The following is a 27,998-nucleotide window of genomic DNA, read 5'->3' on the forward strand; positions in this document are numbered from 1 at the left end:
TCGTATGTGAGTAGTGTTGATGAGTCGTATGTGAGTAGTGTTGACGAGTCGTGTGTGTCGGTAGTGTTGACGAGTCGTGTGTGTCGGTAGTGTTGAGTCGTGTGTGTCGGTAGTGTTGAGTCGTGTGTGTCGGTAGTGTTGACGAGTCGTGTGTGTCGGTAGTGTTGACGAGTCGTGTGTGTCGGTAGTGTTGACGAGTCGTGTGTGTCAGTAGTGTTGACGAGTCGTGGGTGTCAGTAGTGTTGACGAGTCGTGGGTGTCAGTAGTGTTGACGAGTCGTGGGTGTCAGTAGTGTTGACGAGTCGTGGGTGTCGGTAGTGTTGACGAGTCGTGGGTGTCGGTAGTGTTGACGAGTCGTGGGTGTCGGTAGTGTTGACGAGTCGTGGGTGTCGGTAGTGTTGAGGAGTCGTGGGTGTCGGTAGTGTTGACGAGTCGTGGGTGTCGGTAGTGTTGACGAGTCGTGGGTGTCGGTAGTGTTGACGAGTCGTGGGTGTCGGTAGTGTTGAGTCGTGTGTGTCGGTAGTGTTGACGAGTCGTGTGTGTCAGTAGTGTTGACGAGTCGTGTGTGTCAGTAGTGTTGACGAGTCGTGTGTGTCAGTAGTGTTGACGAGTCGTGGGTGTCAGTAGTGTTGACGAGTCGTGTGTGTCAGTAGTGTTGACGAGTCGTGTGTGTCGGTAGTGTTGACGAGTCGTGGGTGTCGGTAGTGTTGAGGAGTCATGTGTGTCGGTAGTGTTGAGTCGTGTGTGTCAGTAGTGTTGAGTCGTGTGTCAGTAGTGTTTAGTCGTGTGTTGAGTCGTGTGTGAGTAGTTTTGAAGAATCGTGTGTGTCAGTAGTGTTGAGTCGTATGTCAGTAGTGTTGAGTCGTGTGCGTCAGTAGTGTTGAGTCGTATGTCAAAGTGTTGAGTCGTGTGTGTCAGTAGTGTTGATGAGTCGTATGTCAATAGTGTTGATGAGTCATGTATGTCGGTAGTGTTGATGAGTCGTATGTGAGTAGTGTTGATGAGTCATGTGTGTCAGTAGTGTTGATGAGTCGTATGTCAATAGTGTTGATGAGTCATGTGTGTCAGTAGTGTTGATGAGTCGTATGTCAATAGTGTTGATGAGTCATGTATGTCAGTAGTGTTGATGAGTCGTATGTGAGTAGTGTTGATGAGTCGTATGTGAGTAGTGTTGATGAGTCGTGTGTGTCAGTAGTGTTGTACCTTATTGTTAATAATGGGTCGTGTGAAGGCGTCAAAGTCGGAGTCTAGCACTAGCGGCTCTAAACATAGGATTGTCTCCTGGAAACGGGACATTATCTCTGCTACAGTCTCCTGAAACACACACACACACACACACACACAAAAAAGTCAACACACTAATCTCTCAAGCCTGAATTCTGGGTATCATTAGAGAGTCTGGTGTAAAACCTTTGCAACCACACACATACACACACGCACGCACGCGCACACACACACCTGGAAGTCCTTGATGGACGGCTGGAAGGACAGCGCATGTATGTCCAGCATCAGCTCTGTGATAAACATAGGCAACACTGAAGCTTCTGCATTCTGTTCTGACACACTGTCCTGTAACACACACACACACACACACACACACACACACACACACACGGCAAACCCATGCAGCACACACAGCAAACGTTCAAAATATGCAAGAACAAACTTGGCATACACTCACGGACAAAACTAACACACATCAGAATGAACACACAAACCGGCACACACACACACACACACACACACACACACACACACATACCATGTCGTCCGTGTCAGGTGTGACCTCTGCACTGGCCCAGCTCTGTATGAGCATTTGTGACGGGGTGTCTGTTTTGGGCTCCTGGAGCGCACTCAAAAGCTTGCTCATGGAGTTGACGCCCAGCGTGTGCAGGGTGCTCATAACCAAATAATCAGCCAGGCGGATAAAACTGAACACACACACACATTCAGTCATGCATGGCAACCAAACACATCACGTTACCCCATGCCCTTTTCTAATATCAAGGTAAGCAATGTGTTTATGTGTTTCTGCGTGTGTGTGTGTGTGTGTGTGTACGTATGTGTGTAAGATATTAACCAAGTGAGCCGACTACAGTGGCATTTCTTGATGTGCTGCTCGCTGTAGCTCATTTTCTCTGGAGTCTCTTCATACAATTGCTCCAAATCGGCACATGGCTTACTTTCATCTCCATCTGACACACACACACACACCCACAAGATTTTACACATTTCAAGACATCCAGAAAAAAGCATAGTTATGTCATCCATAATCTAACCCACACCAGACAACATCCAACCAGTGTGTTAACAAGTGTGTGTGTGTCTGTGTGTGTAGACCGTTCTCACCTTTGCCATAGTCAGGTATGTATCCGGCCTCCAGGAGAGCCGTGTAACATGCCGTTACTGCCACCTCCTTTACCAGCTCTCGAAATTCCGCCAGTCGCGAGGACACCTGCAACACACACGTACACACGCGAGTTAAAATAAAGGTAATTATTAAATATATTTTTTTAATACATTAGATCATGTATCACGTTAATCACCTCACCTCCTTGAGTTGAGTGTACTGAGCGGACTGGAACTCCTCGAGTGTGTGCGTCCGCCGCGTTTCGATTCTGCACAGGCTCATGTCGCTGATGCGATAGCAAAGTTCCCTGATGTTCAGCAACGCCGGTCTCAGAGACTGCAACAACACCGACAGGGGAAACTCATTCATTCATAACATGATGAGGTCATTGGCAGATCCAATATAACTGATGCCCCGCCTTTTTTTTTTTTTTTTTTTTTTTTTAAGTCCAGGAACAGCACACGCACCTCGTTCGTGACGAACAGGCTCTCTTGCAGGGCGCACTTGCACGCGCTGAGGGCTTTGTAGCGGACGTTGTTGCGCCACGTACGGAACGCTTTCCTCTTGCGGAAGAGGGCGAAGGTCGGGATGCACAGGAGCCGCTGATGGTTAAGGTATTCCTGCTCCCAGCACTCCAGTGAGACGAAGTTGGTGCCGTCGCTGCTGAAATGCGTCACGCCGCTCGCACTGATCGTGTAGTAGTTCGATTTGTCAATGGCTGCATATGTTACGATCCTGTCAGGGAAAAAAAAAAATCCAATCATCGTAGAGAAAATCAATGATCAGAACGCTGCCATTAATGTCCTCATGATCCTCGCACTCGCTTTACACACCTCACAATGTTGAGGCCGTATATATATATATATATATATATATATATATATATATATATATATATATATATATATATATATATATATATATATATATATATGTGTGTGTGTGTGAACCTGAAACAAATGGAATCTTACTTCAGGTCGTAGGACGATTTGGAAGCCGATGGCGTCATGTAGAAGAAGCCGAGGTGAGGGTTGGTGCGGATGATCTGCGCAATCTCACAGGGAGAGTGAATCTCGGCGCGGATCACTTCCTCTACTGAGCTGAAATGCAGAGGATGGGAGACGGGTCGGGACCAGGCGTGGGTAACGGGGCTCAGAGCGGCTGCGTGGCTTTTGGAGGAGCTCTTCAGCTTTTTGGCAGGAGAGGTGGAGCGCTGCATGAGCTGCACCTACAGACACAACAAATCACTTTGAAGGGCAATGACTTTGGAGAGCGTTTAACCCACGTAGAGACTCAAATTGGCTCGCTAACTACTAGCTAGAAGAATAAAGAGACCTGTCTTTCTTTGAGATGGTCAGGAATCTGAGGGAGGCGTAAAGTGGAGGAACTGGCATCTGAACTTTCCGTAGGAGGCTTCCGTCCAGAACCGATCGATCTTTTCCTGTCGATGTTCTCGTGCAGGTTTCGGTTCTGGTGCTGCGTCAGAGCTGGCTAGAATAGAGCACAATCAGCATATAGTTATTACACGCGCAAACACACAGCTTCTCCGAGCAGCAACGAGTGCCCCGAATGCTCACACGAATTAAAGCACAAATTAAATGAACGATCTAGTGATGGTCTCACCAGTAGCTGTCTCTGCTGTGTAAAGGTGTGAGGTGTGAACACCAGGATGTCAGGATCATGCTGAAGGACACCAGGCCCTGTCGATACGAGGCGCGATCTCAGCAGTTCTGGATCCACTGGCGTTAAGGAGCGGGTTAACGTGGAAGGGCGCTCTCCTGACACCCTGCGCGCACCGTCCTCTCGGGTCGGTCCACCCGGATCGGGCGAGGACATCCTGCTTCCCCTGTCGTCACTGTCTTGCTCCTGTTCTTCTTCAATCCCTACAAATGGACGCTGGGGAAATGCTAACAATTCAAACCCTTGCTAACATTCTGAAATCGATATCAATACTCAGTGAGTCCTTTCCAAGAATCGATTCAGCACAAATCTCGAATTAAAAGTTAGGGGAAAAAACCCACAATATTAAGTACATAGGATAATACATTATCATGATTGACAGGGCGATTCCTAATATCTGGAGTCAATTCTTAGATACTAGGTAATAGGAATATAGAGTCGATTCAGAGGAATCAAGCTTTTGAGTCGACTCTATATTCATTGGAAACATGGAGTTGACTCCAAAGCTTGATTGAAATCTTTGGAGTCGACTCGGTATTCCAACCTCAGTACATGGAGTCGAAGAATCACTTGTGCCAGTAATAACGCTTTGGAGTCGACTCTATGTTCGTTGGGAATATGGAGTCGACTCTAAAGCTTGATTCCTTTAAATCTCATTTTTACTATTGCCTATTATTATTTGGTTTTATTCTGTTTTACTTTCCTTACTCTGTTCAGCACTTTTAGTCAGCTTTGCTGTCTGAAATGTGCTATATAAATAAAATTTACTTACTATTTATTTTACTTAAAGCGTGATTCAAAGCCTTGGAGTCGTGTCTATATTCACAATACCTGGAATCGACAAAAAAAAAAAAAAAGAGAGAGAGAGAGAATAGTTAGTTATCTGATTTTATTCATATCAGCCTGTGTATTTTGAATGTTTACACACGAATTATTAATAAATAGCATTATAATCTTCCGAGAATAACCATAAATAAATACATTTAAATGACGAGCTGACGCTAAGCTAATTAGTTAGCCTTCCAGATTCAAAACTAAATAAATAACGTTAAATAGTGCGCGCGACAGCTAGCTCAGTTAAATGAACCTTAAACTGACTTCACTTTAACTTTTCCGAGCACTTAAAAAGGCGAACTCGTGATATGTTTTAAAAGTCGTTCCAGATATTACATACTTCACGGGTGAAATAGCCAAATTTAAAGTCTAGAAAGATATATGCCGCTTGACGGTCGCCTCAGCGGTGTCGCTGTTTGAGGTCGCTAAGGTGTGTTGCTAAGAGTGCATCTACCTTAGCAACCTCAAACACTGACATCGTCGCCCAATCCACCGGCGGCTGTCACGTCACGTGCTTGAACACTATATTAGTCGAACCAAATTGGTAATATTTTCAAACAGCATGGAAGGAGAGTCTCTGGAAGTATAGAAAATCTCTTAGTGATGCTAGATCAGTCTCTCTCTCCACCTTAGGAGAAGAAAACAAAAACAATTCGAGATTTCTATTCAACACGGTAGCAAAATTAACTAGGAGTAAAACCACTGCAGACATGGGCACACAATCATTACATAGCAGCGAAGATTTCATGGATTGTTTCATTGGTAAAAGTGAAAATATTAGATGTGAAATTCAGGCTATTAAATTAAAACCAGACAGTATTATAACTAACCCTGTAGATGATGATATAGCAATATCAGATCAACGATTAGAATGTTTCTCTGCCCTGAGAGACCGAACTAGCTTCATTAATCTCTTCAGCGAAATCATCAACTTGCATACTAGATCCTGTACCTACATGTTTCTTTAAACAGATTTGTCCCCTTCTAAATATGATCAGTTCTTCCCTTAGCACTGGATATGTACCAAAATCACTTAAATTAGCAGTTATTAAACCCCTGATTAAAAAACCTGACCTTGACCCTTGTCAGATGTCCAGCTATAGATCTATATCAAATCTCCCCTTCATCTCTAAGATCTTAGAAAAGGTTGTGTTCGGACCTGCCTGATCCGTTCGGATGCCCTACCTCCAATTCCAGAGGGACACTCTCACTGTGGTTACTGGGAGTACGGTGGCTTCTAAGGCCCCGGGACTGCAATTACAACATGCAGTTTTGCACCCGGGTCTCCTTTGAACAGTGGACTAGTTCAGCAAACAGACTTCATATAAAACCATAACAAACTTTCCTTTCCTTTCACACTATCCGTCGTTACCAGATGAGGACAGGTTCCCTTCGGAGTCTGGATCCTCTCAAGGTTTCTTCCTCATATCATCTTATAAAAAGCGCGATACAAATCAAATTGAATTGAATCGAATCACGCCACGTTTAATTTTACAATATTTTTTTCACTTCGTAATGAAACTTTTCTTCCACAGTGACGCATTCACTGCATGATGATGTGTATTTCACTGATTCCATAATGAAGATGAAAAGGAAGAAGGGATGGCAATTTTACCGGAAGCACCTATAGTAACTATACTGTATTAGACACGCAAAGAAGTGTATCCGAGCCACCGGTGTATCATTTGAATGATCTTTATTTCTTTTCGTAAGCAATGATATTTCATATGTTTATGTATGTGGTTGTTATCCTCTTCGTCGAAGAGAGCAGTGCGCGATTATCCTTTACGTTGAGTCGCTGAAGGCTTTTCTGCAACAAGTTCCTGTAACGCTCTCACATACATCACGTGGCGCTGCAGCTCCTGCAACTCCTGCAATGGAACCCTCTTTATCTGGTCCTTGTGGAACTCGAGCTGCTGCTCTAGAGTCAGAGTGGTGGGGTATGAAGGTAGGAGCTGAGGGCAGTATGTGTTGTCACGTGAAGCTGAAGTGAGCGGAGCAGCAGAGTAACGGGCGGCGATGCGGTTAATGATGGCGACCCATGATGCCTGCTCTACTTCACTCTCGGCCTGGAAGTAGAAGAGTCTGGCGTCTGCGGTCCTGAGGCTCAGCGCATGGGGCCTCTTTTTGTGATATACGGGGTATGCCAAGGCATGATGCAGTCTAATGGCATGCTTGTCTGTGTCTTGTTGTAGATGCAGGACCATGCCTTTTAGAACTGCAGTAAATGGTTTCCATGCTCTCTGGCCTATGTTGGTTGGTCTCCCATTCTCGTCCATAACTCTTTTGCAGATGAGATTTCCTTTTTTGTAGACAGTAGTGGTAGGGTTCTTTTCAGTCCCAAATGATGAGTTAGAGCCGGAATCCTCCGGATTTTCAGCCTGACATCTACTTCTCACCGTGAACGCTGTTAGTGGCTGCATTTTGATCAATTCATAGATTTCCCTCATGAGTGGAAGATCTATCTGAAAGTCAGTCGCACTATCCAGGTTCGCTATAAATTCTTCACGAGTCATTTTCCTCCCTTTGTGACCGCCATTAAGATCAGCATTCAGTATGATCATGCTCCAGCACAGGTAGTCTAATGCAGGCTGGAACTCGAGCGACACTTCAGTACAGGTAAGGAACAGACGAGTAAAGTGCTTTACAAGTAGATGCTGAAGCTCAGGTTCATCTTCTGGCCAAAACACACTGAGGAACCGTCGGAAATCCTTGTCCACATAAGTTGAAAGCCAAAAGTGTGAGACGTACGCTTTCACTGTTGCGTCGGCGAATTCCAGATCCTCACTCATCAGCCGGATAATCTTCGGACATCTGAATTCCTTCTGGTAGAAGAGGTGCCTGCCAAGGACTTCTGCTGCCTCCTGTTTTTTTTTCTGTTTCTGAAATAGGTTCGCTTCCTGCATTTGATCTTCATCTTCCGTTGCTCCAGAGGAAACTTCTTCATCTTCCGTCGCTCCAGAGGAAACTTCTCCCTCATCCGTCGCTCCAGAGGAAACTTCTCCATCTTCCATCGCTCCAGATGCAACTTCTTCCTGTTCCGTCGCTCCAGATGTAACTTCTCCCTGTTCCGTCGCTCCAGAGGAAACTTCTTCTTGTTCCTCAGTGTCTGGAGTTGTCACCCAGTTTTTAATCACTGATGGCAGAAAATAATAAAGCGTATCCATCGTCTGTTGTTCTCTAACAAGAGCGCATGTAGTAAGAAGCTCGTTCTGTCCGCAGCCGCCTTCATATAAACAGCCCCTCCGCGTCATCACACGTCACAGCCCCGGCGCTGTTCCAATTCGAACCATTCTCTGGCGTTATGACGTCATGCTCGCCAGGTCGCGATCACTGCAGGCACTTCTGAACTTTGCCCGCAGCGTTCTCTCAGAGAGTCACGTGGTCACGGTGTTCTTCGGAGTCCGGTAAATCTGTGCATCGTGCGCGCGAGTGCAGGCTCGCGCTCCTAGCCGACTGAACTTGCGAGTGCGAGCCTGCGAAGCGCGCGAGGATACAAGTCTCTCTCTTTCCTCCACCCACACGCGCGCGCGCACAAACAAATAAGACAAAAAAACATGAGACTGGAGACGTCATTGTAAGTTGCATTTTCAGTTGAATTTGGGGGAGATCACGTGAAGAATTCGTGTCGAATGACTTGATTTGTTCAACGCAACCAGCTGAAAGTCTGTACACTTTGACAATAAACCTGATTTGCAGTGGGGGTTGAATCACTCTGACTGCAGTTGTGTGTATTTCAAGCTGATTTTCACACAATATCTTTCAGTTTGCCTTTATTTCATAATAATGTAGAAAATTTGACCCTTTTTCATGTCACAATGAGGCATCTTTCATAATGACATTTATTCAATAATGACATGTATTTCTGCGACACGCTTACTTCACGAGTTGTTTCTTATTGCCACGAGTTTTTCATGATGCCCTTTTCATTTCATAAATAGGCACTTATTTTATAATGACTGTCACATTATTAACATAATGAAGGGTAGGATGGATGCAAAGTCCTGACCTTAATCCAATAGAAATGTTGTGGAAGAACCTGAAACCCACCACCATCCCAGAGATACTGAAAGCGAAGGGTCACATACTTTTGCCACTCACAGATATGTAGTTTTGGATCATTTTTCCTCAATAAATAAATGACTGAGTATATTATTTTTGTCTCGTTGGTTTAATTGGATTCTCTTTGTCTACTTTTAGGACTCGTGTGATCATATCTATGCAGAAATATAGAAAATCCTACCACTGTATAACATTTAACCATTTTTTTTTTCTTCTATTCTCCGTTTCAGACGCACAGTGTGGAAAGGAACTCAGACGAGTGTAGTCTCGCACTCGGTCAACGCCTGGATCATGAGCTCGTCAGGAATCTCCTCCTTTTCCTTCATGACCCTCTCCACTTCATCCAACGCCTCCAGGTACGAAGCATCATCATCATCATCATCATCATCCCAACAGTCCTGTGCATTCTCCGTCTGGGGGCGTGATGCGGATCGGTCCGTTTCCCCGCCCACTCCTGAAGCGACGCAGCCCGGACCCAACTCGATGTTTCCCAGCTCGTCCATGAGGAACTGCTGATCGTCCTCGTCCTGGAAACGAACACAGTATGCGTTCAGGTACATCGTACGTGGGTCGTTTCTTTATAAACAGGTCAAAAGGATGTGGTTAGATTGGAGTGACCGACCTCCTTCAGCATGTAGCTCATACACGCCTCCTGTGGTAGTGCGTAACCTGTGCGAAATAGGTCAAATATATGATTTATTTTAAGAAGAAGAAGAAGATACTGGGGACAATGGTGATGTGATGTAACTCACTAGAGGATCTGTAGTTCTGCCTCCTGCACTCAGGATCATGGCACCTTTGGTACCACACCTCTTCTTTCAGATCTACGATGATCCTGCACAGATTGAATAACACACCAGTAGAATTGTTTTTCTTTTCTCTTTGGTATTATCCCTATATATTTCGAATGTCAAATAAGAATAAAAGTGGGCGTCTCCCGGGTATAATCAATGCCGGTTAGTTAGCCTAACGCAAAGAGTGAGGAGGTGAACTTATACGCAGGACCCTTTAAATCAGTGACGTGTTTCATCACGATTACTCACATGATGTTGTTGCTCTTGTGGAAGCGACCTACGTTAGCACACCAGCGGAACTTCCCCACGTCGTAGACCAGCAGCTGCTCCGACACGAAGTACGTCCAGCGCCTAATGTCTGTAAATTTAACATAAACTCAAGCTCAGGGTATACAGAACAGAGGTAGACCGATAGTGGGTTTTTACCGATACCGAGAACTCCAGTCGGGCGGTACCTTCCTGCCGTTAACCGATTAAATCGACCGATAGTTTTTAAAATTGATACTGAATGAAAACGTAACACTCGAAATAAAATATCGCTCAACTTTATTACAAAAATAGGCAGCACGGACTGTACCATGAAAATGTAGATAATATATAAAGTAAATAATAATAAAAAAAAAAGATATACATCCAAACTGAACCAAAAAGCAACACTCCGAATAGAGACGTCCAAACGGAATTAATTAATTAATTAATTAAATAAATAAACAAAAAAACTTCAAATAACATTTGTCAGTGACAGTTTATATTTCGCCTCTAGAGGCCGCTCTCGTACCGTATAACACCGAACCCTTCCCAGCTGCTCCACAGTAAAAATCTATCGGGTGGATTTTTGCCGATAACCGATGGCTGGTGCCAATTAATCAGCAAAACCGATCACTTGGTCGACCTCTAATACAGGCCGAAATTGACTTGAAGCTAGAAGTGCTATGTAATCATGCATAATTCTTTCTGTTCGTGCTTACTTCCTTCAACGCCGTCCCTCTTCACCAGCTTCAGCACAAAGTCGTCCAGTTCCTTGTACGGCGAAGCCTGATGTTCCCCTACGAGCTCTGAGGAAAAATCGTAGACAAGTAACCACCCGCTCTTTCTCTTACAAAATATTATTACTACATGTATTCTCGATTCTAATTGGTCAGAAGATGATTCGTTTTCTGACCATAGTTCCAGGTGCAAGACAAATCGCAGGTTTATACGAATGCCTTCGTCCTATATGATACGTTATCGTTTCTATAGTAACGATCATAATAGAGTTGTGTCGCGGCGGGCGATGAACGAGCAGCACCTGTGCCGTGCGGGTCTCTGGGTCGAGGCGAACACCGGGATTCGTTTGAAGTCTTCTCCGGAGCGTCGCACGTCAGAATCCTCTGAGACGTGAAGCTGGGTAGAAACGACCACACGTTGGTTTGTGCGTGATAAACGATGTGCATGAGAACACCTAAATATCCTGTATCCCATATTACCTCACGTTGCTGATCAAAGAGGCTAGGAATATGCGTTGCTCCTCCGTAGTGTGCTGGTTGGACTTTGGAACAAACTCGTTATCCTGCGCTACGGAGAAGGCAGCGTTCTTTCCCAGCTTGGAAGACTTGTACAGGCGGAAGTTTCGGTTTTTGGTGTACACACCTGTGTATAACATGCGCTTTCGAATTAGGAATACGTTTTCAGCATCGCCGAAGCGCTACTTACTCATCATCGGCTCGTCCGCTACAGATAAACCGTAGACGTTGGCGTGCCAGCTGTTGCCGGAAATAACGTGATGAACCTCGTCAACGCCTAAACAGCGTTTTCAACGACTCGGTGTCTGGAAAAAAAAGCTGCATGAAACCTTACCGAGATCCACAAAGAGCTGCTTTTGTCCATCCTTCCTCTTCACCATCAAAAAGTCCAGGTCTTCCTCGTCACGCTTTGTTCTCTTCGACTGAGGACCCTCGCTGTCATCGTCGACGTCTTCCGGAGGGTTCTCAGAGCTGTGTGAACGATAAGCCAGACTTTAGAGCTCAAGTACGTCAGACATCGAAGGAAAGAGAACACAATGTGTTATAAAAGTATCCCAAGACTATCAAGTAACTAATTATCTGAAGTGATCGGGATTGCTGATCGTTTAAAAATAAAAATAATTGGGAAGCTCTAGAGAAATATCTCTCCGTGAGCGCGTCCTCATGGGAAAAGTCATTACACAGCATGTTTTGGAGATGAGATTGTTATAATAACGCTATAATAACTCCACGCTAACATTTCTGAACCTTCCCGTAACCTTCCAACAACTCCTAAAGTGGCAGACTTAAATGGCCAGATAACGATTTCGCTAATGCTAAAATTACAACATGCTAGAGAGCGTCTTATAATCCGGGAAATACTGTAATCATAAACTTGGACTCGTACTGAAAAAGGCCAATATAACATATTGGTAGTTGCTGTAGTGCTCACCTTTTATGGAGGTATTTCAGCGCTGGTTTGAGTATGTGATGGATGAAATTGCCTAAAATGGAAAGACACAAATACATACGGCATTTATTGTAAAAAAACAACAACAACAACAAAAAAAACATAATAAATGACAAGAGTGAAGCATTCATTGAGCGAGTCTGTGAGAGAGTGAGTGAATTGGTCAGTTAGTGAGCGAGTTAATCAGTAAGTCAATTAATTAGTGAGTGAGTGAGTGAGTCAATCAGTAAGTGAATAAGTCAGTCAGTGATTGAGTGAGAGAATCAATCCGGGAGTGAGCGAGTCATTCAGTAAGTGAGTGAGTGAGAGAGTGAATCAGAGTGAACGGGTGAGTGAGTGAACGAGTGAGTGAGTGAACGAGTAAATGAGTGAGTGTGTGAAAGAGTGAACGAGTGAGTGAGTGAGTGTGTGAAAGAGTGAGTGAGTGAGTGAAAGAGTGAGTGAATGGGTGAGTGAGTGTGTGAAAGTGTGAAGGAATGAGTGAGTGAAGAAATGAGTGAATGGGTTAGTGAGTGAATAAGTGAGTGAGTGTGTGAAAGAGTGAGCGTGTGAAAGAGTGAAAGAGTGAATGAGTGAGTGAGTGAAAGAGTGAGTGAGTGAAAGTGTGAGTGAGTGAGTGAATGAACAAGTGAGTGAATGAACGAGTGAGATCCATGAGGTGATGTACATGTAACCAATCCCCGTAAGCACTGTAAGCACTATGCAGTAACACACTCACCAACATGCCTGTTGTCCTTGAACGCACAGTCGGGGAGCAGGAAGATGAGATGGCGGCTGAACTTCTCGGCTGTGCTGGAGTCCAGATTCAGCACGTCTTTTGTCGAGCACTGCAGGCCGTACACCTCCTCCAACTTCACACACACATACTGATGTTGAAAGGGAAAAGCACAGAGTTATAATCTCGTTTCTGTGAGTTATTTAGTACGGTGCAGCCAACATTTATGAAGACTCTCCACCCACATTATAACCCACAGGACCGGAGCGCCATAACCTGCCCGTATACACCAGCTGATTTTTTTTAAACCGCATTTTTACCTGAATCAATGACGCCACCATCCTTGTGCCATCCAGGTGTGTGTTAGAGGCTACGTCGAACTCCAGGTCGAAGTAGAGCTTGCAGACAGCGCCCTCTGGAATCACCTCATAACAGTGCATCAGCGACTGTCTGTGCGAACTACAGGGACACGTTCGATTATACGGTGTAGGAGTGATAAGCGCACCACCCTGACATTCAGTATCCAGACCAGAACATCTAACGAGTAGGCGTAAATGTACATTCCGTACAAAACGCTAAGTTTTGTAGTAAAGTTACCTGTAATAGTGCCAGAGCTCACTGTAGCTGGTCACTAAATAAACCCTGTGTCCTGCCTCTGTGCTCTCTTTCTCCAGAGCAAACACATGCACGTCCTGAAAAACGACAGAAGCCACGAGATGTTTAGGAGCACTGAATGAGAAAATAAAATGCATGAAATAAATAAATAAATAAATAAATAAATAAATAAATAAATAGTCAGTTCTGTCAGTATGTCAAAACCCGGTCCCTAATCAGAGTCTCTAATTATTCGTCAACGTGATGCTGTTATGAACAGATCTCCTTCATTTCTACCTGTCTGCATCGCTGGCTGAAGGTGATGGCGTCGCTCTGGCGAGGGAACAGCCTCCATATAGAGGACGGCTGCCACGGCCGGGACAGACGAGCTTTATACGGGCAGCTGATGGGGGCGGATTGGTAGGATAGAGCCCTCTGCTCCACTGCCTTCACTCGGTCCTTCCACTTTCCCCTCGTCATCCTCACAATGCTGTTAGATTAGGGAGCCAATACATCTTCCTCTGTCAAAAAAACAGACCGGAAAGGAAACACGTTACACTGTCCAAAGCAGTCTTTAAAAAAAATAATCTGTTAAAGGGTTTAAAAAATTAGACAAAATATATAACACCTATAAAAAGCAACATGAGGTGTAGGTGTGTGTGTGTTATACCTACTAACAACACATTTAACACCTGAAGTGTTAAATCTCTCCATACACTTTAATTACATTGCAAAGAAATCTAGACCTTTCCAAAATGGCGGACGCGTTGGCGTGATGCTGAAGTTATAAACAACCGGAAGTTGTTTTTTTTAACTATGTTGAAAGGTTAACGTCGCACAAATGTGACAATATATTGCTTTCTATCTAGTTATATCAGACCGACAACTATTATCATGTAGTTGTCAACACCTCTAAAATCTCAAATTTGTCACAAAAATCAACTCCAGGTTTGAACGTTTCGTTGCTAAGGATAGCGTTACTAAGGTATCTAAACTAGCTCATTTACAAAAAAAATGAAATATCAAAATAAATAAAACACATAGTAGCTCGAGCTGTTAAAATCACTTATTAATACTTACTATGTTATGAAGTTTGACGGCGCTCACAATTATGAAGTTGACAACTTGTCACGCGCTGTTGTATTTGGAGATTCGCGAGCCGCAGTGCATGCCGGGAAGGTTGTCAGATTGACTTATTACGTGCATCTAAAACACATCTAAAATAAATCACTTTACATCATCCAAACTAAACATAATTCAAGATCGATTGTTTAATTTATTTATTTAATTAATTTTCCTGGTTTTATTTACTCTCATTCTTGTTTTTCTTTTACAAACACTGATTCTATAATTCTTCTGTTCTGTTTTCTCCCGAACTTTATTATTATTTTTTCTAATTATTTATCCTCACTTTTGTTTGTACACGCTCTACTTTTTATTTACTCAGTTAATTTTCTTCCATTCATTTTTTAAAAGAAACTCTATTTTAGATTATTTCTAATTCAGATTATTTTTTTATGCACTCTGTATTTATTCCCATTGTTTTTTTCCTTTAACAAACTCTATTTTCTATATATGTTGTCTATGTTCTATATTATCTCAAACTCTGTTTTTATTTCTTATTTAGTTTTTGTAAAACAGACTGGTTTTGTATATAAGAAACTTAGATTACAGACAGAAATGTAATAATAACAATAATAATCGATTTTTATATAACTATATTTGTTTTTATTTGATTTTACTTAACCGTCTAGCTTGGAACATTATTGTTAATATTATTATTATTAGCAATTAATATATAATTGTAATGTATATAATATATTATCAATTGTAATAATGCTAATAATAAACTTTATTATAGTTTTTGATGTTGCTAGAGGATCTGAGGATACAATCTGGCAACCCTGACAAGACAGCGCATGCGCGGTGCGCGAGAGGCGGGTCTGGAGTTTGGCGCGCGGATTCGAAGCGAAAATGGAGTTGATGCGCGCGATAAAGCTGTTGAAGTTAAACGCTGTATCCACCGGTATGATTTATTTATTTTTATTTATTTTATTTTTGTACATTTATTTAAAAAGACAACAACAAAGACCTCTTTGAAGCTGGTGTTTAAATATATTTATTGGTGTCTTCTGTTGGTCAGAAAACACCGTCAGGCTATAGCTAGTTCGCTAAGCTAACGTCATTAGCCCAAAACATTAACCAGTCCCGGAATTATACAATGCTAACACGGCATTTAGTTTAGCGAATTAAAATATTTATTGTTATATGTACGCGGTATACAGGTTGTGTTGTGTATAGGTATATACTTGGCTGATAAACCTGGCTGCTTGGCTGAATAAACAGCCTTAAATATAGATTCAGTAAGGTTTACAAACATTTCTGAATAGTCAACGGAGCTTTCGGCTCAACTCCAAATCAGTGGCTCCTCCCTGTAGAAGTGCACTAGTTAGGGTTTAAACTGAAAGGGCTTCCGGTTAACACGGTGTGCACTTCTTAGGACTGTACGTGTGGATTTGGGACGAGATCCTAGTTCACGATTTACAGTGGGATTGTTTGTTTTTTGTTTGTTTACTTACTTACTTAAAGCCTGGCTTGCAAAACATGATTTTACTCCACTTTTTGTCGTATATATGAGAAGCTTGGATTGAAGAATAATAATAACTAACTTGTTTTTGTTTTTTTTGTTGTTTAGCTGTATACGTGGATTAATTAAAAAAAAAAAGTCCAGTAAATATCAATAACAAAAATAAGAACAAATTAGAGTAAATTAAATAACTTAAAATTATTTAATGTAAATTAAAAATAGAGTAAAAGTACAATCGTTCGAATAATATAAAAGTAACTTCAGAGATGAAATAAAGCAAATTTATAAAAGCTAGTCGAGTGCTCAAGTGGATAAAAGTGAATAGTCTTTTGGTGTGTGTGTGTTCTCTCCAGCTTGGGTGGACGCGGTGTGGGAGTGCGAGTTCACGGACACCGAGCCCCTCGACCCCGCCGTCGAAGAGGAAATAAAAGAAGACGTTAACGCGTTTAAGAAAGTGTACGAGCAGTTACTGCCTTTCTCCACCGCAGACACCGACGACAACACTCAGGTGACGCCAGCCTCCGAAAGGGCGTGTTCCGATCCGATGTGCTTCTTGCGATCTTACAGATCTTATACGTGTCTGTCTTATTTTTGTCTTTTCCTGCAACAGAGCGTGTGGGAGGTGTTGAGAGAAAACGGCGTGTCGGTGAAGTCTCTGGTGGCCGTGCTGGCGTGCTTCGTCCTCGGCGCCAAAACCAAATCGTCCAGCGTGGAGCAGAGACGCCACAGTCTGCAGGCCGCATCGCTCTACCTGCTGCTGCTCGCCGTCCCGGGTGAGTATCACGAGCTCACGTTTCTCCTCGCGACCTTTCAGAGTATCGTGTGTTGTGTTTATTAGACAGAGATCGAAGGTGACGTGATGTAAACTGTTAAATCTGTTTTGTTTGGGGGGTTGTTTTTTTCCCCCCACAGGCAGTGTTGCCAACAAAGTGTTCCATCAGATCCTGTTCGACACGTGCCTGGACGTGGTGCTGAAATGCTGGCCGCAGAGCTCGGGGAAGAAACGCAAGAAAGGCACGCTGAAGAGCTCGCAGGGTGAAGCCAAGAGCGGGAAACGGCCCAAACCCCCAAAGAAAGTCTCGCAGGAGGTCTGCCGTCTGTCCGGTTAACCAGAACTTAATGGCGTCAATCACGACGTCTCTACGTCATGTACGAATACGAATATGGTTGCGTGTGGGCGGAGCTAAAACTTAAAATCCTTTCGGTCGACGCGCAAAATTCCTTTTCACATAATCGAATTTTATCCGGCGAATTCGACATTGAACGCAGTGCAGCGTGGAATTTTCTATAACTGTATTGTCTGTGACATGGAGTGTTTAAATGAAAAGGGGGGATATTTGGTATGTATGACGATCCCCCCCACCCCCAAACCGATCATATGATATGACGTATTAACGCAAATATATATGGTGGCCAAAGAGATTAAAAGCGTATTGGATCGTAACCGTCTGTCTGCGTTCCTCTTCCAGATGGAGATTGATGAGGAGGAGGAGGAGGAGGAAGACGACGACGAGGAGGAGGAGGAGGTGTATTTCTCAGCCCAGGATCTGTTGGGAATGCGTGAGGACGTGGCCGGACTCGTGCGAACGCTGCTCAAGCTGCTGGAGAAGTTTTCGCTCCGGGACAAACCTCAGAGCGCCGATAACTGCATGCGGGTCAGTAAGCGATGACGACGACCGTGTCGACGATCTCGCTGTCACCATTTGGTGTAACAAGGGCATTTTAGCTTATTAGACGCAGACGATCGGATCAGAAGGTTGTGACTTTCAGATAGCCCTTTAAACACTCGTAACCTTTAACTTACTGAACCAGGAAGATACAGTATGTAAAACGTGTGTGTGTGTGTATAAATACACAACAAAGATTAAACCATGGCCTTGTTTGTGTTTGGATGCACCTCCTGTCAATCATTTATATAGAGCCTATGGGGGGCGGAGCTTCGTGAACACGGCCGGGAATCGTTTGAAATATCATTGAAACTCACTTAATTGTTAAAAACCGACTAATCTGAACTTAATGCATGTTTAAACTCCGTGAATGAATACGAGTAATACTTACTAGTAATGAGCAGTTCGAGTCATTTAGTTAAGAAAACAAACACCCAATCGCTCAGTTACTCAGTATTTCATACCAACAATTTAATTTTTTTTTTTCCTTTTCTTTACTTGGCAGCGTCGATTAAATTGAAATGAAATAACGTTATTTTGCAGTTGTTCACCGAACTCACCAACTTCGAGCCGGTCATCGGAGAGCTGTCCTTCGCTCAGAAACGGTCAGTTGTTGTACACGCACGCCTTCCGGCATCATTTAGTATACAGTAATTTCCTGTAAGTGACTGCCATGATGGGTTTCCTCCTGACTCCTGATTGGTCAGGGAAGTGTTGAGTGATTAATTCATTAATTAGTTAATTAATTACTTTTCTGTCGCATCAGCGCTGACAGTAGTACAACTGCCAAAAAAACAAAAACAAACCAGGTTTGTATTGGTGCATAATAGATGGATTAACGATCATTTTTCTATAACAGCATGTCCCCAAGGTATTCCTTTACATATATAATAGTTCTCTGTGATAACGTATTTTGTGTTTTGTCTCATTATCAGTGACGTGTACAAACTGCAGAGCCTCCCCGAGCTCGCCTATCACGGCCTCTGGCTGCTCTGCTCCTCCAATCACGGTGAAGGAAATGAGGCGAGTGTCTTATTTATATTTTTTATATATATATATATATATATATCTCTTTTAAGAATAAATTCCAGTCCGGTCAATCCTTGAAGGACTGGAATCCAAGCAAGACCCCGTGTCGTGAGTGGAATAATTTATAATTAAACGAAATTTCTTGGGCTTCAGTGTCGCCGGCGTGTCTTCTGCCGCCTGCTGTACATCATCCTGATGATGAGGAAGGAGAGAGCGAAGCCGTGTCTGCTCGCCCTGTCACAGGCCGTCTGCAAAGCCAGAGACCAGGCCGTCCGCTTCATCGGGTCAGGAAAGAATATCTGTAGATATAATATTGATATTACGATCACGTTTTTCTTGTTTCCTTTTATTCGATATAAATTTGTTGCTTTGTTAAGGAAGTACTTAATTCGATTTCATGGTATTCCTCAGTAAAGCTGGTGGTTAGTATGGAAAAGGAAAAACTTGTGTCTGTTGTTAGGGTTATGTGTATTTTATTTTATTTCATTATTTAATTTTTACATTTTTAAAATATTATAACTATAACTCTTATTTATACACCCATAAATAGAGGGGTCTGAAAGAGTGCTAAATCCATAAATAAAGTGCACTGTTACTCAAGTGTTTTTATCTTAATAAGAGTCGATGAGAGAGTTTGTCGCTATTTCTGAGCACCAAGCTGCTGAAACGACATATCAAGTATTTATTGACAAAATCTACTGTGTACATTAATGGCTGCTATGTTAAATAAAGTTTATTAATTAAAGCAAAGCAAGTATACTTTACCTGTGCACACCGTTGTTGACTCATCTCTCCTCAGATTTAGTTCTGCAATAGCTGCTCCTGCGCAGCAATTCTCAAAATGCCCACAAGATGGCGCCATTTATCGGTGGATACGATATTACAAAACCGATAATGGGGGGACAAAAGCTTAAATATCAGGAAAACAAATAATCAGTCGAGCTCTAATTATAAGTTCTGAACGTTTATCTCGTGTGTGTGTGTTCTGCAGCCATATTGTGGACGAGCACACGGAGGACACATTGCCGCTGCTTAGGATCCTCGTACAGCACATCTGTCATCAGGTGGATTACTGGGGATTCATTTTATTAATACTTTTTTATTTATTTTTTTTTTTAAGTAAAAACATAGAAGTGACTTGGGTGTGTGTGTGTGTGTTTCAGATGGTGGAGAAGGCAGAATACCGCGCTAGCGGAGCTCAAGCTGTCGGGAAGCTGGTGACTAAGATGCCGTGTGAACATTATGCCACTTTTGTCAAGTGGCTTTATAACTATTCTCTAAATACCAGGGTGTGTGTTCACTATTTTAAAAAAATGCATACATTCAGTGTTTTTTAAGTCTAGGGAAACATCTATTTCGCGCACACACACTGTCTGTGTCTGCAGGTGGCGTTCCGCATGTTTGCTCTGGACGTGGCCATGGTGCTGCTGGCGCAGGAGGAACGGGAGGCAGACGAGGCGCTGGAACCTGATCTGGCCGTGTACCTCTCGCACCGTTTCCTGGTGCGCAGCGTGGTGTACGGCCGCCGCTCCGACGTCTCGCCCACGGTCCGAGCGCACTCCATGCACTGCCTCGCCCAGTGCTTAGAGCTGCCCTGCCACAACACCCCCAAGTGGATTCACGAGCTCTTCTCTTCCTCCTCCACGAGTACGTTATTCCATTTCATTCGTTACCACTTCTACGAGCGACGGGTGTGTCGTTCCGTAAGAAGGCAGAACGAAATAGTTCATCTAATGGAATGATAAAGAGGACCATTGCTTTATGTGATTGGAGCTCTTCATGCTTTTATTTCTCCTCAGCTGGTTCACAGACCATGATGGAGACCGGACGCTCTGAGCGTAAGCATAACCCCTCCGCTTTCTCTTTTGTTCCTTTAAAGCTAAGCCATTACAATATATTCATTTCTGATGCTGTGCTATGATTTTATTTTTAAAAAGTTTTTTTTTCCTTTCCAGAGACTCTAAAGAGATCAGAGATGGCTCAAAAAACGGCCTTGACCTTCCGTACCATCGAGCTGACCAAGCACAAGAGCCTGGAAGCTGCCGGACACCGCAGCACCGACGATGGCATGAGCCACGACGCTACCGCCATCGAGTGTCAGTCCACACACACACCCCAGATAATGTGCATCGTGCATGAGCAGAGTCTATAACTCTCTCTTTTATCGAATTCTTCTGTCCTTCTTTAGATCAGGAAACCTTGGCTCTGTTTAAACAGCGTGTGAGTGACCCCAAGACCAACGTCAGGAAATGCGCCCTCGAGGTATACACACACACACACACACGCTCGCACTCGAGTGTCCTTTAGCATGTCAAACAGTAACTTGTGGTGAATTAATTATATCTATCTGTGCATGTGTGTGTGTAGACTATAATGAGCCTGCTGAAGCACAGCGTGATCACGTGTAGTCCGGAGAATCTGGCCGTTCTCTCCGAGCGCTGTCGGGACCCGGCCGTGTCCGTGAAGAAGAAAGCCATGCAGTGTCTCATGGATCTCCTCACTGTGAGTTGTTCATTCAGCTGCTAGCTGTCGTCAAAATGGCCGCTACAACTGTTTGTCAAGAGACTAAAAGGACCAAAATAGCTAAAAGCTCAGACTTGAGTGTTTTGGCTTTTGATAAGCTGTGGTGTGTGTGTGTGTGTGTGTGTGTGTGTGTGTGTGTGTGTGTGTGTGTGTGTGTGTGTGTGTGTGTGTAAATGTGTGTAAATATGGGTGTGTAGGCACTACCTGACAGCGCAGAGGTGCAGGAGGCGTGGCTGAGGGGCGTGGTCCCTGCAGTGATGGACTCTGAGAGCTCTGTACAGGAGAAAGCTCTTGAGTGCCTCAACGACAAAATTGTCACTTGCATCAGATGTCACAGCAGCTATCGCCATGACGACGCCTCCCAGAGAGTGGCCTGGGACCTGCTGAGACTGATGTGTGATAAGTGTCAGGACCTCAGGTGAGTCTGTGTCTCTCTCTCTCTCTCTCTCTCTCTCTCCGTGTGTCTCTATCTCTCTGCCTCCCTCTCTACCTCTCTGCCTCTCTCTGTCTCTACCTCTCTCTCTCTGTCTGTCCGTCTCTATCTCTCTCTGCCTCTCTCTCTGTTTCTCTCTCGCTGCATCTCACTCTTTGTCTGTTTCTATCTCTCTGCCTCTCTCTTTAACTCTCTTTCTACTTCTCTCTCTGCCTCACACTCTGCCTCTCTCTCTATTCTCTCTGTCTCCATCTCTGCCTCATGCTCACTCTGCCTCTTGTTTGTTCTCTCTCTCTCTCTCTCTCTCTCTCTCTCTCTCTCTCTCTCTCTCTCCGTCCCTCTCTGCAGGCGATATTTCAGTAAGGCGTTCGGTGTGTGGTTGAGGCAGGAGAAGTTTTCTGCCACGCTGGTGAAAAGTCTGATCTGGCACACGGAGCGTGAGCAGGCAGCGGCCGCGTGGCTCCTGCTGGCCAAAGTGGCCGGCTGCTGCACTAAGCTCAACTTGGACACTGTTCTGGAGGCCTGGAATCGCACAGTCGGGTCAGCACTCGCTCAGCACCACTCACACAAGATAACAGATCAGCCACATGATCTTGGATATAAAAAAAGATTCAATGAATAAAAGTGAATACTGAACATTCGACAGGTCCCCCGTAATCGACGTGGCTACAACCTGCCACATTCTGACTGTCCTTGGTCACACTGCGGCGAGTCTCGATGATGATACCAAAAGCAGGATCGTTGGTAAGGATCATTAAATTACATAAAAATGTCTCATCTGTTATCTAGCGATAAATAAAGGAATACTGAATTATTATGTATGTGTGTGTGTGTGTGTCTGTGCTTGTGTAGATGATCTGATGGCATGGCTGAAGGGCTTCAGTCTACCCCTGGAGGTGATCAGCGCCAGCGTGGACGCTCTGTTCAGTCTCGGCCAATCCGACAACGTCAAGGACACCTTGGTAACCATACACACCGGTGTTGTGTTCTTAAAACGTCATTTTCACAAGCTTTCTGTTCACTGTGTGTGTGTGTGTGTGTGTATGTGTGTTAAAGAGCTTCCTGAACCAGTTCTGTGGAGAGCTGGTCTCTGTATGTGAGGAGTACCTCTCCACCGTCCTTTTAAACGAGGGCGGAGCAGAGAATCTAAATGAGGATCTGCTGGTAAGACCTGATCTGGCCCAAAACCCAAAGAGTTGGTTTTTAAACTGATCCCAAATGTAGTCGCGGTAAACTGTTCCTTTCTCCTCTCTTTCTCAGGTGAAGCACTTATACACTCTGGGCGTGGCCTCTCTACACTGCCCTGCCAAAGTGCAAAAGAGAGTCTTCCTCCTCGTTCAGTCCATTCTAACCACATCTGAGGATCCTGGTCTGTTCATTAATCCATCCATCTGTTAATCCTTCCATTCATTCATCCAAATCATCCATCTATCCAGCCATCTAAATCATTCATTCATCCATCCGTTAATCTATCCATCCATCCATCCAAATCATGTATCCATCCAGCCATCTAAATCATTCATCTATCCATCCATCCAAATCATCTATCCATCCATCTAAATCATCTATCCATCCATCTATCCATCCATCCATCCAAATCATCTATCCATCCATCCATCCAAATCATCTATCCATCCAGCCATCCAAATCATCTATCCATCCATCCATCCAAATCATCTATCCATCCATCCATCTAAATCATGTATCCATCCAAATAATCCATCCATCCAAATCATGTATCTGTCCATCTGAATCTTACATCCATCTATCCATAATTTGAATTCATACTTTATTGTATGTGGCATAAAGCTTGGGGGGTGGTAACGTAATGAAAGGTAACGTAATGAATCTTTTGTTTGTGTGTGTGTGTGGTGCCTCCAGTGGTTGGAGAGGGTGCGGAGTTGCCAGTCAGTCAACCTCTCACTCAATTCAAGCCTTCCTCGATGCCGACAGTGGTACGAGCTCATGCAGTCCTCACTTTAGGTATGACACGCACGGGTTCACAAACATTCCCTCGCTGAACCTCTTTTAATACCAGACTCATCTTCTTTCTCTTTCTTTTTTTTGTCCCATCTCTGTGCAGGGAAGCTTTGCCTGCAGCACAAGGAGCTGATGGTGCGCTACATTCCTGCGTTTGCGCGCGAGCTGGAGGTGGGCACGGAGTTAGCTGTGCGCAGTAACGTGGTGCTGGTCCTGTGCGATCTGTGCGTGCGCTACCCGAACACGCTGACCCGGTACATCAACAACATCTCAGCCTGCCTCAGAGACACCGAGCTGCTCATCAGAGAGCAGAGCCTCATCATGCTCACCAACCTGCTGCAGGAGGAGTTTGTCAAATGGAAAGGTTCTCTGTTCTTCCGATTCGCTGCCGTCCTGGTGGACCCAGATCCCTCCATTGCAGAGTAGGTCTTTGGTTGGTGATGTTTTTCTAACACCGTGACGCCTCTGCTTTTCAGTCTTCCCTTTTTAGACCTAGTCTTTCTTTTTTTTCAAGTGTAAGTCATGTTGATTTTGTTGCTGTTGTGAAGTCTCTGTGAGTACTGCCTGGTGTACCTGCTGCTGAAGAACCCGCTGATGTTCTCTCAGCACTTCATCGAGTGCATCTTCCACTTCAACGCCTACGAGAAGCACAAGAAATACAACAGATTCCCACAGACAGAGAGGTGAGCGTGCTAACTTGCATTTTAATAAAAACATTGAGTCAGTGAATCGTTTGAAAAGAATTCATTCTTCTAAACACAGCTATACCAGCACATTATTAAATAACGCAAAAACAATCAATAGCCATTTTACACTACTCAAGCTGTTTGCTGTCTGCCTTAGAGACGGCACACTTGAGCGAAGTGCGCGACTGAAACAATCTCAACAAATCCGTATGAATCTGAACACGTCCTGGATGAATCGAAACGAATCCGGATGAATCGAAACGAATCCGAATGAATCTGGATGAATCGAAACACCTCCAGAATGAATCGGAAGGAATCAAAATAAAAATGAATGAATCTGAACACACACAGAATGAATCCGAATATGTCTGAAAGCATCTGAACGAATAAGAAAACATCTGAACAAATCTAAACCAATCTGAGTGAATCAAAACCAATTTTAAAGAATCTGAATTAATCTGATGGAGTCTGAATTAATTTGAAAGAATCTAGATGATTCGTTTAATTGAACGGACTGAAACGAGGAGTCACTCAAATGAATTTCATTGTGTGTGTGTGTGTGTGTGTTTTGGCAGTGAGAAGAGCAGGTTTTCTATGAAAGGGCAGATGAACCTGGGCAAACGTTTCAGGATCTACAGATTCCTCCTGAAACACTTCACAGATGAGCAGCGCTTTAATATTACGACCAGAATCAGCCAGGACGTACTGGGTGTGTGTCTGTGTGTGTGTGTGTGTGTGTGTATGAAAGGAGATGAGTGTGTATTGGATCTGTGTGTCTTTAATTTTCTAATCTAATGATGTGTGTGTCACTCGCAGCGTGTTTCGTGGACTCGGAGCTGCCTTTAGATTCGGAGGGTGCTGAGCTGCTGGCTGACGTGTTCGATGTTCTTTCACTGAAGGAGATCAAGCTGACTGCCATGAGCGGCCCTTCATCCAGCGACGATGCTCCGGAGGACGAGATGGCTGCTGCTAAAGCCATGCTGCAGAAAAAGCTCATCTCTCAGGTTATCCTCTCTCTCTCTCTCTCTCTCTCTCTCTCACACACACACACACACACACACACACACACACACACAGAGTGAATATGTAAATGACACCACAACCCTTTAAAACTGGTCCAGGATCAGCTTAGCCTGCCCTAGCTCCCATAATTAACTGCAGGAACAGCAGGAAGTCTGCTCTCAGGTCTGTGGTTAAATTTCGGGTGTGTTCCGTTCGAACAGGTGCAGAAAAAGAACTTTGTGGAGAACGTAATCCCCATGGTCATCGCCCTGAAGAACATGCTCGAGGAGAAGCGCTTGCCCGTGCTCAAACACCTCATGGCGTTCCTGCAGGTAAAAGCTCACAGGGAATAAACAATGGTAGATTAGTTGGTGTTAATGAGACAGGGATTTAGGATGGGTGTGTGTGTGTGTGTGTGTTTGTTAGGTGACCATGCAGGACTACCGCTCTGAGGTGAAGGAGCTCTTTGCGGCAGATCTGCAGCTGGCTGCAGAAGTTGAGTACAACCTGAAGATGTTTGAGAAACAAAAAGAGCAGGAGCAGCAGAAGCTGGAGCAGCAGCTTAGCCTTTTCACATTGTCACCCAGAACTAAAGTGAGTCTCTCTCTCACACACACACACACACACACACACACACACACACACACACACACACACACACAGGAATGTTCTCACAGACTTTAGAAAGCAGGGCTGATTTTTAGTCAAGTTGAATTTTTAGTCCCCCCCCCCCCCCCCCCAGCCAAATGTACACACTCAATGAGTCTCATACACACACATGCATCATCTCACCTCATGCCCTGATGCTATATGTCCCGTGTATGTTCAGGGTAGCGCCGCTGCGTCTCCAGCTCCAGGCGTCAGAGCCACACCTCTGCCACTTCAGTCTGCCCAGAGACCCTCAAACACCCTGAAATCTGCAGACACACTCAGGTAACACCATGGTGCAGAGACCAGAGTTAATAAATGTCACTTGATCGTCATAAACATATCATTTATGTCGCTTGAAAGTTGCAAGCCTACACAAAGCTAGTACAAATATATATACCGTGGTACTTGAAAGTTAGAATTTTCTACATTTCTGCATAAATGAGTACTCTTCAGACAGTTACTGTATAATGACATTTTAGTAGCTAGTTAATACCCCCCCCCCCCCCCCCCCCCCCCCCCTTCTTCCTCTCAGACGTCGTACCTTTGCTGGAATTCTGACCCCTGTGGGACAGAGACCTTCCCACAGTGTAATGTCTTCAGGTAAACCTGCACGTGAACAGTTTGTACTCTGTTGGTTATCCAGTTAGGAGAAAATAATTTAAAGAAATTACCGACTGTGTAATTAGATGTAGCCCAATGCGAACTGGACTTACTGTCAAGTTGATCATTTTCCTACAACATCATGTTTTATTCTTCTCGTACCAGAAAAAACAATAATGTTGCACATTTTCTAGCATACAAAATGTTCGATTTCTCCTACAGGACGTGCAAAAGGAGTGTTTGACGGGAGAGCTATCAGCACGCCGCAGGGTAGGACGTCATAAACACCTGCACATGTGATCCTCACATAAACCCTGGTCAAAAGAAAATAGATTGACTGTAACACCCAGAACTTATATCCGCTAACTAACATTAACTCTTGTCCAGTTTTAGCCGTTTGAATATACGTGGATTGAAACGCAGCTTAGCGGTCTTAAAGTAAACACGTTTATCATTAAATTAGAACAATACGTTCTTAGGAGGATTAATGGTTGCCTTGAAATAGCTTTAAAATGAATTACACTCATAACTGCACTTACTGCAGTGAATCCGGACGTTAAATCACAAAAGGCTGTATCCAGATTACCTCGTCTTTGTGTAAGACTCTCCATGTGTGTTTTTGTATAGAGAGCATCAACGAAGTGACGTTCGGCGAGCAGCTAAGTGCCATCCGCATCGACGGCGCTGGCGGTATTCATTCTTCTGCATCGATTTCACTTACACAACTAAGCACCGGTTGTTGTTTTTTTGCTCTTACTCTGATTCTTGTCATAACATACTTGTGATTGTTTCTGGCTGCAGGCAAGAGTAGTGAGAATGTTCTACATCTGATATCACCTGAGCACGAGTAAGTCTCTTCTAGGGTCTTTTTGCAGTGCTAGACATACTATAACTAAACATATTAACATTGTTGTTGGGGGGTTTTTTTTTCTCCTTTTCTTCCCCCTCCAGAGCTCCAGCACCAAGGCAGTGGAACGTAGAGTCTCCTGTCGTGAGGAAAACCCAACGCAGGAGACAGCAGTTATGAACATCCGTTTATATTAAACGATTGTGTGTTCCCATAATCTCTTCAGCTGTATCTGTTTATCACCGTCCTCATAACTTTCTCCCACCTATACCCCCCCCCCCCCCCCCCCCCCCCGTGTGTGTATATATAACGAAAGGATCTGTCTCAGTTTTCTGTACCTGTATCACTTCTGTCATAGCAGCTATAAACTGACTTTCTCTTGACATTAATAAACTGTAACAAATCTGAACGGAAAGCAAAGCGTAAATTCTTCTCTCGTTCGTGACTACTGCAAAGCACTGACACCGGAGACTCCTTCCGATCTTAAATACACCTCTAGGAAAAGATTGCTGT

General features: G+C 44.0%; 3 protein-coding genes across 6 annotated transcripts in view; 1 reads left to right on the top strand and 2 right to left on the bottom strand.

Annotated features, from left to right (window-relative positions):
- The window catches only part of dnah6 (dynein, axonemal, heavy chain 6), a 41,697-nt gene extending 36,392 nt beyond the window's left edge, over positions 1 to 5,305 (bottom strand). For 2 of the 4 annotated variants that reach the window (XM_017461769.3, XM_017461767.3), the window contains exons 1-12: positions 5,205 to 5,304; positions 4,803 to 4,861; positions 3,974 to 4,246; positions 3,686 to 3,841; positions 3,322 to 3,578; positions 2,818 to 3,085; positions 2,552 to 2,686; positions 2,350 to 2,455; positions 2,081 to 2,195; positions 1,763 to 1,931; positions 1,459 to 1,569; positions 1,204 to 1,314 (exon numbers count right to left, since the gene is read on the bottom strand). In XM_017461769.3, coding sequence (XP_017317258.1) covers positions 1,204 to 1,314; positions 1,459 to 1,569; positions 1,763 to 1,931; positions 2,081 to 2,195; positions 2,350 to 2,455; positions 2,552 to 2,686; positions 2,818 to 3,085; positions 3,322 to 3,578; positions 3,686 to 3,841; positions 3,974 to 4,186 — 1,641 coding nt within the window. In that variant the 5' untranslated portion in view covers positions 4,187 to 4,246; positions 4,803 to 4,861; positions 5,205 to 5,304. Of the gene's footprint in view, positions 1 to 1,203; positions 1,315 to 1,458; positions 1,570 to 1,762; positions 1,932 to 2,080; positions 2,196 to 2,349; positions 2,456 to 2,551; positions 2,687 to 2,817; positions 3,086 to 3,321; positions 3,579 to 3,685; positions 3,842 to 3,973; positions 4,247 to 4,802; positions 4,862 to 5,204 lie in introns of all 4 variants that reach the window. The other 2 variants (XM_053677558.1, XM_017461768.3) reach the window with 2 other exon arrangements.
- Positions 5,306 to 8,620: 3,315 nt separating this feature from the next.
- On the bottom strand, positions 8,621 to 14,684 carry primpol (primase and polymerase (DNA-directed)). Its single transcript, XM_017461589.2, has 14 exons — positions 14,561 to 14,684; positions 13,778 to 14,001; positions 13,484 to 13,578; positions 13,207 to 13,345; positions 12,890 to 13,037; positions 12,154 to 12,205; positions 11,557 to 11,693; positions 11,187 to 11,349; positions 11,009 to 11,103; positions 10,689 to 10,775; positions 9,970 to 10,078; positions 9,679 to 9,761; positions 9,549 to 9,595; positions 8,621 to 9,453 (listed from the first exon to the last, which is right to left on the bottom strand). The coding sequence occupies exons 2-14, from the start codon at positions 13,958 to 13,960 to the stop codon at positions 9,178 to 9,180; spliced, it is 1,614 nt and encodes a 537-aa protein (XP_017317078.1). The 5' UTR covers positions 13,961 to 14,001; positions 14,561 to 14,684; the 3' UTR covers positions 8,621 to 9,177.
- Positions 14,685 to 15,396: 712 nt separating this feature from the next.
- Positions 15,397 to 27,894, top strand: ncapd3 (non-SMC condensin II complex, subunit D3). Its single transcript, XM_017461585.3, has 34 exons — positions 15,397 to 15,506; positions 16,421 to 16,575; positions 16,678 to 16,840; positions 16,980 to 17,155; positions 17,537 to 17,722; positions 18,278 to 18,339; positions 18,670 to 18,757; positions 18,917 to 19,047; positions 19,755 to 19,827; positions 19,927 to 20,052; positions 20,149 to 20,410; positions 20,563 to 20,601; positions 20,719 to 20,859; positions 20,952 to 21,025; positions 21,131 to 21,265; positions 21,484 to 21,704; positions 22,068 to 22,259; positions 22,366 to 22,463; positions 22,572 to 22,681; positions 22,776 to 22,883; positions 22,980 to 23,088; positions 23,601 to 23,702; positions 23,803 to 24,121; positions 24,248 to 24,382; positions 24,961 to 25,094; positions 25,202 to 25,389; positions 25,609 to 25,719; positions 25,814 to 25,981; positions 26,217 to 26,320; positions 26,571 to 26,638; positions 26,861 to 26,908; positions 27,266 to 27,328; positions 27,440 to 27,485; positions 27,590 to 27,894. Exons 1-34 carry the CDS (start codon positions 15,455 to 15,457, stop codon positions 27,663 to 27,665), a joined length of 4,263 nt encoding a protein of 1,420 aa, XP_017317074.1. The 5' UTR covers positions 15,397 to 15,454; the 3' UTR covers positions 27,666 to 27,894.
- The last annotated feature ends 104 nt before the right edge of the window (positions 27,895 to 27,998 follow it).

The sequence above is a fragment of the Ictalurus punctatus genome, chromosome 29 (genome assembly GCF_001660625.3).
Source record: "Ictalurus punctatus breed USDA103 chromosome 29, Coco_2.0, whole genome shotgun sequence".
Classification (NCBI taxonomy): Eukaryota; Metazoa; Chordata; class Actinopteri; order Siluriformes; family Ictaluridae; genus Ictalurus; species Ictalurus punctatus.

Excerpts from the sequence above, each read along its gene's own strand:
- ncapd3 (XM_017461585.3), top strand. The coding sequence starts at position 15,455 with ATGGAGTTGATGCGCGCGATAAAGCTGTTGAAGTTAAACGCTGTATCC. Across the intron at positions 21,026-21,130 it reads TCAGGAAATGCGCCCTCGAG|ACTATAATGAGCCTGCTGAA; the intron begins GTATACACACAC and ends GTGTGTGTGTAG. Across the intron at positions 22,260-22,365 it reads GCCTGGAATCGCACAGTCGG|GTCCCCCGTAATCGACGTGG; the intron begins GTCAGCACTCGC and ends AACATTCGACAG.
- primpol (XM_017461589.2), bottom strand. The coding sequence starts at position 13,960 with ATGACGAGGGGAAAGTGGAAGGACCGAGTGAAGGCAGTGGAGCAGAGG. Across the intron at positions 11,104-11,186 it reads TCTTTGATCAGCAACGTGAG|CTTCACGTCTCAGAGGATTC; the intron begins GTAATATGGGAT and ends GTTTCTACCCAG. Across the intron at positions 10,079-10,688 it reads GAGGGACGGCGTTGAAGGAA|ACATTAGGCGCTGGACGTAC; the intron begins GTAAGCACGAAC and ends TTAAATTTACAG.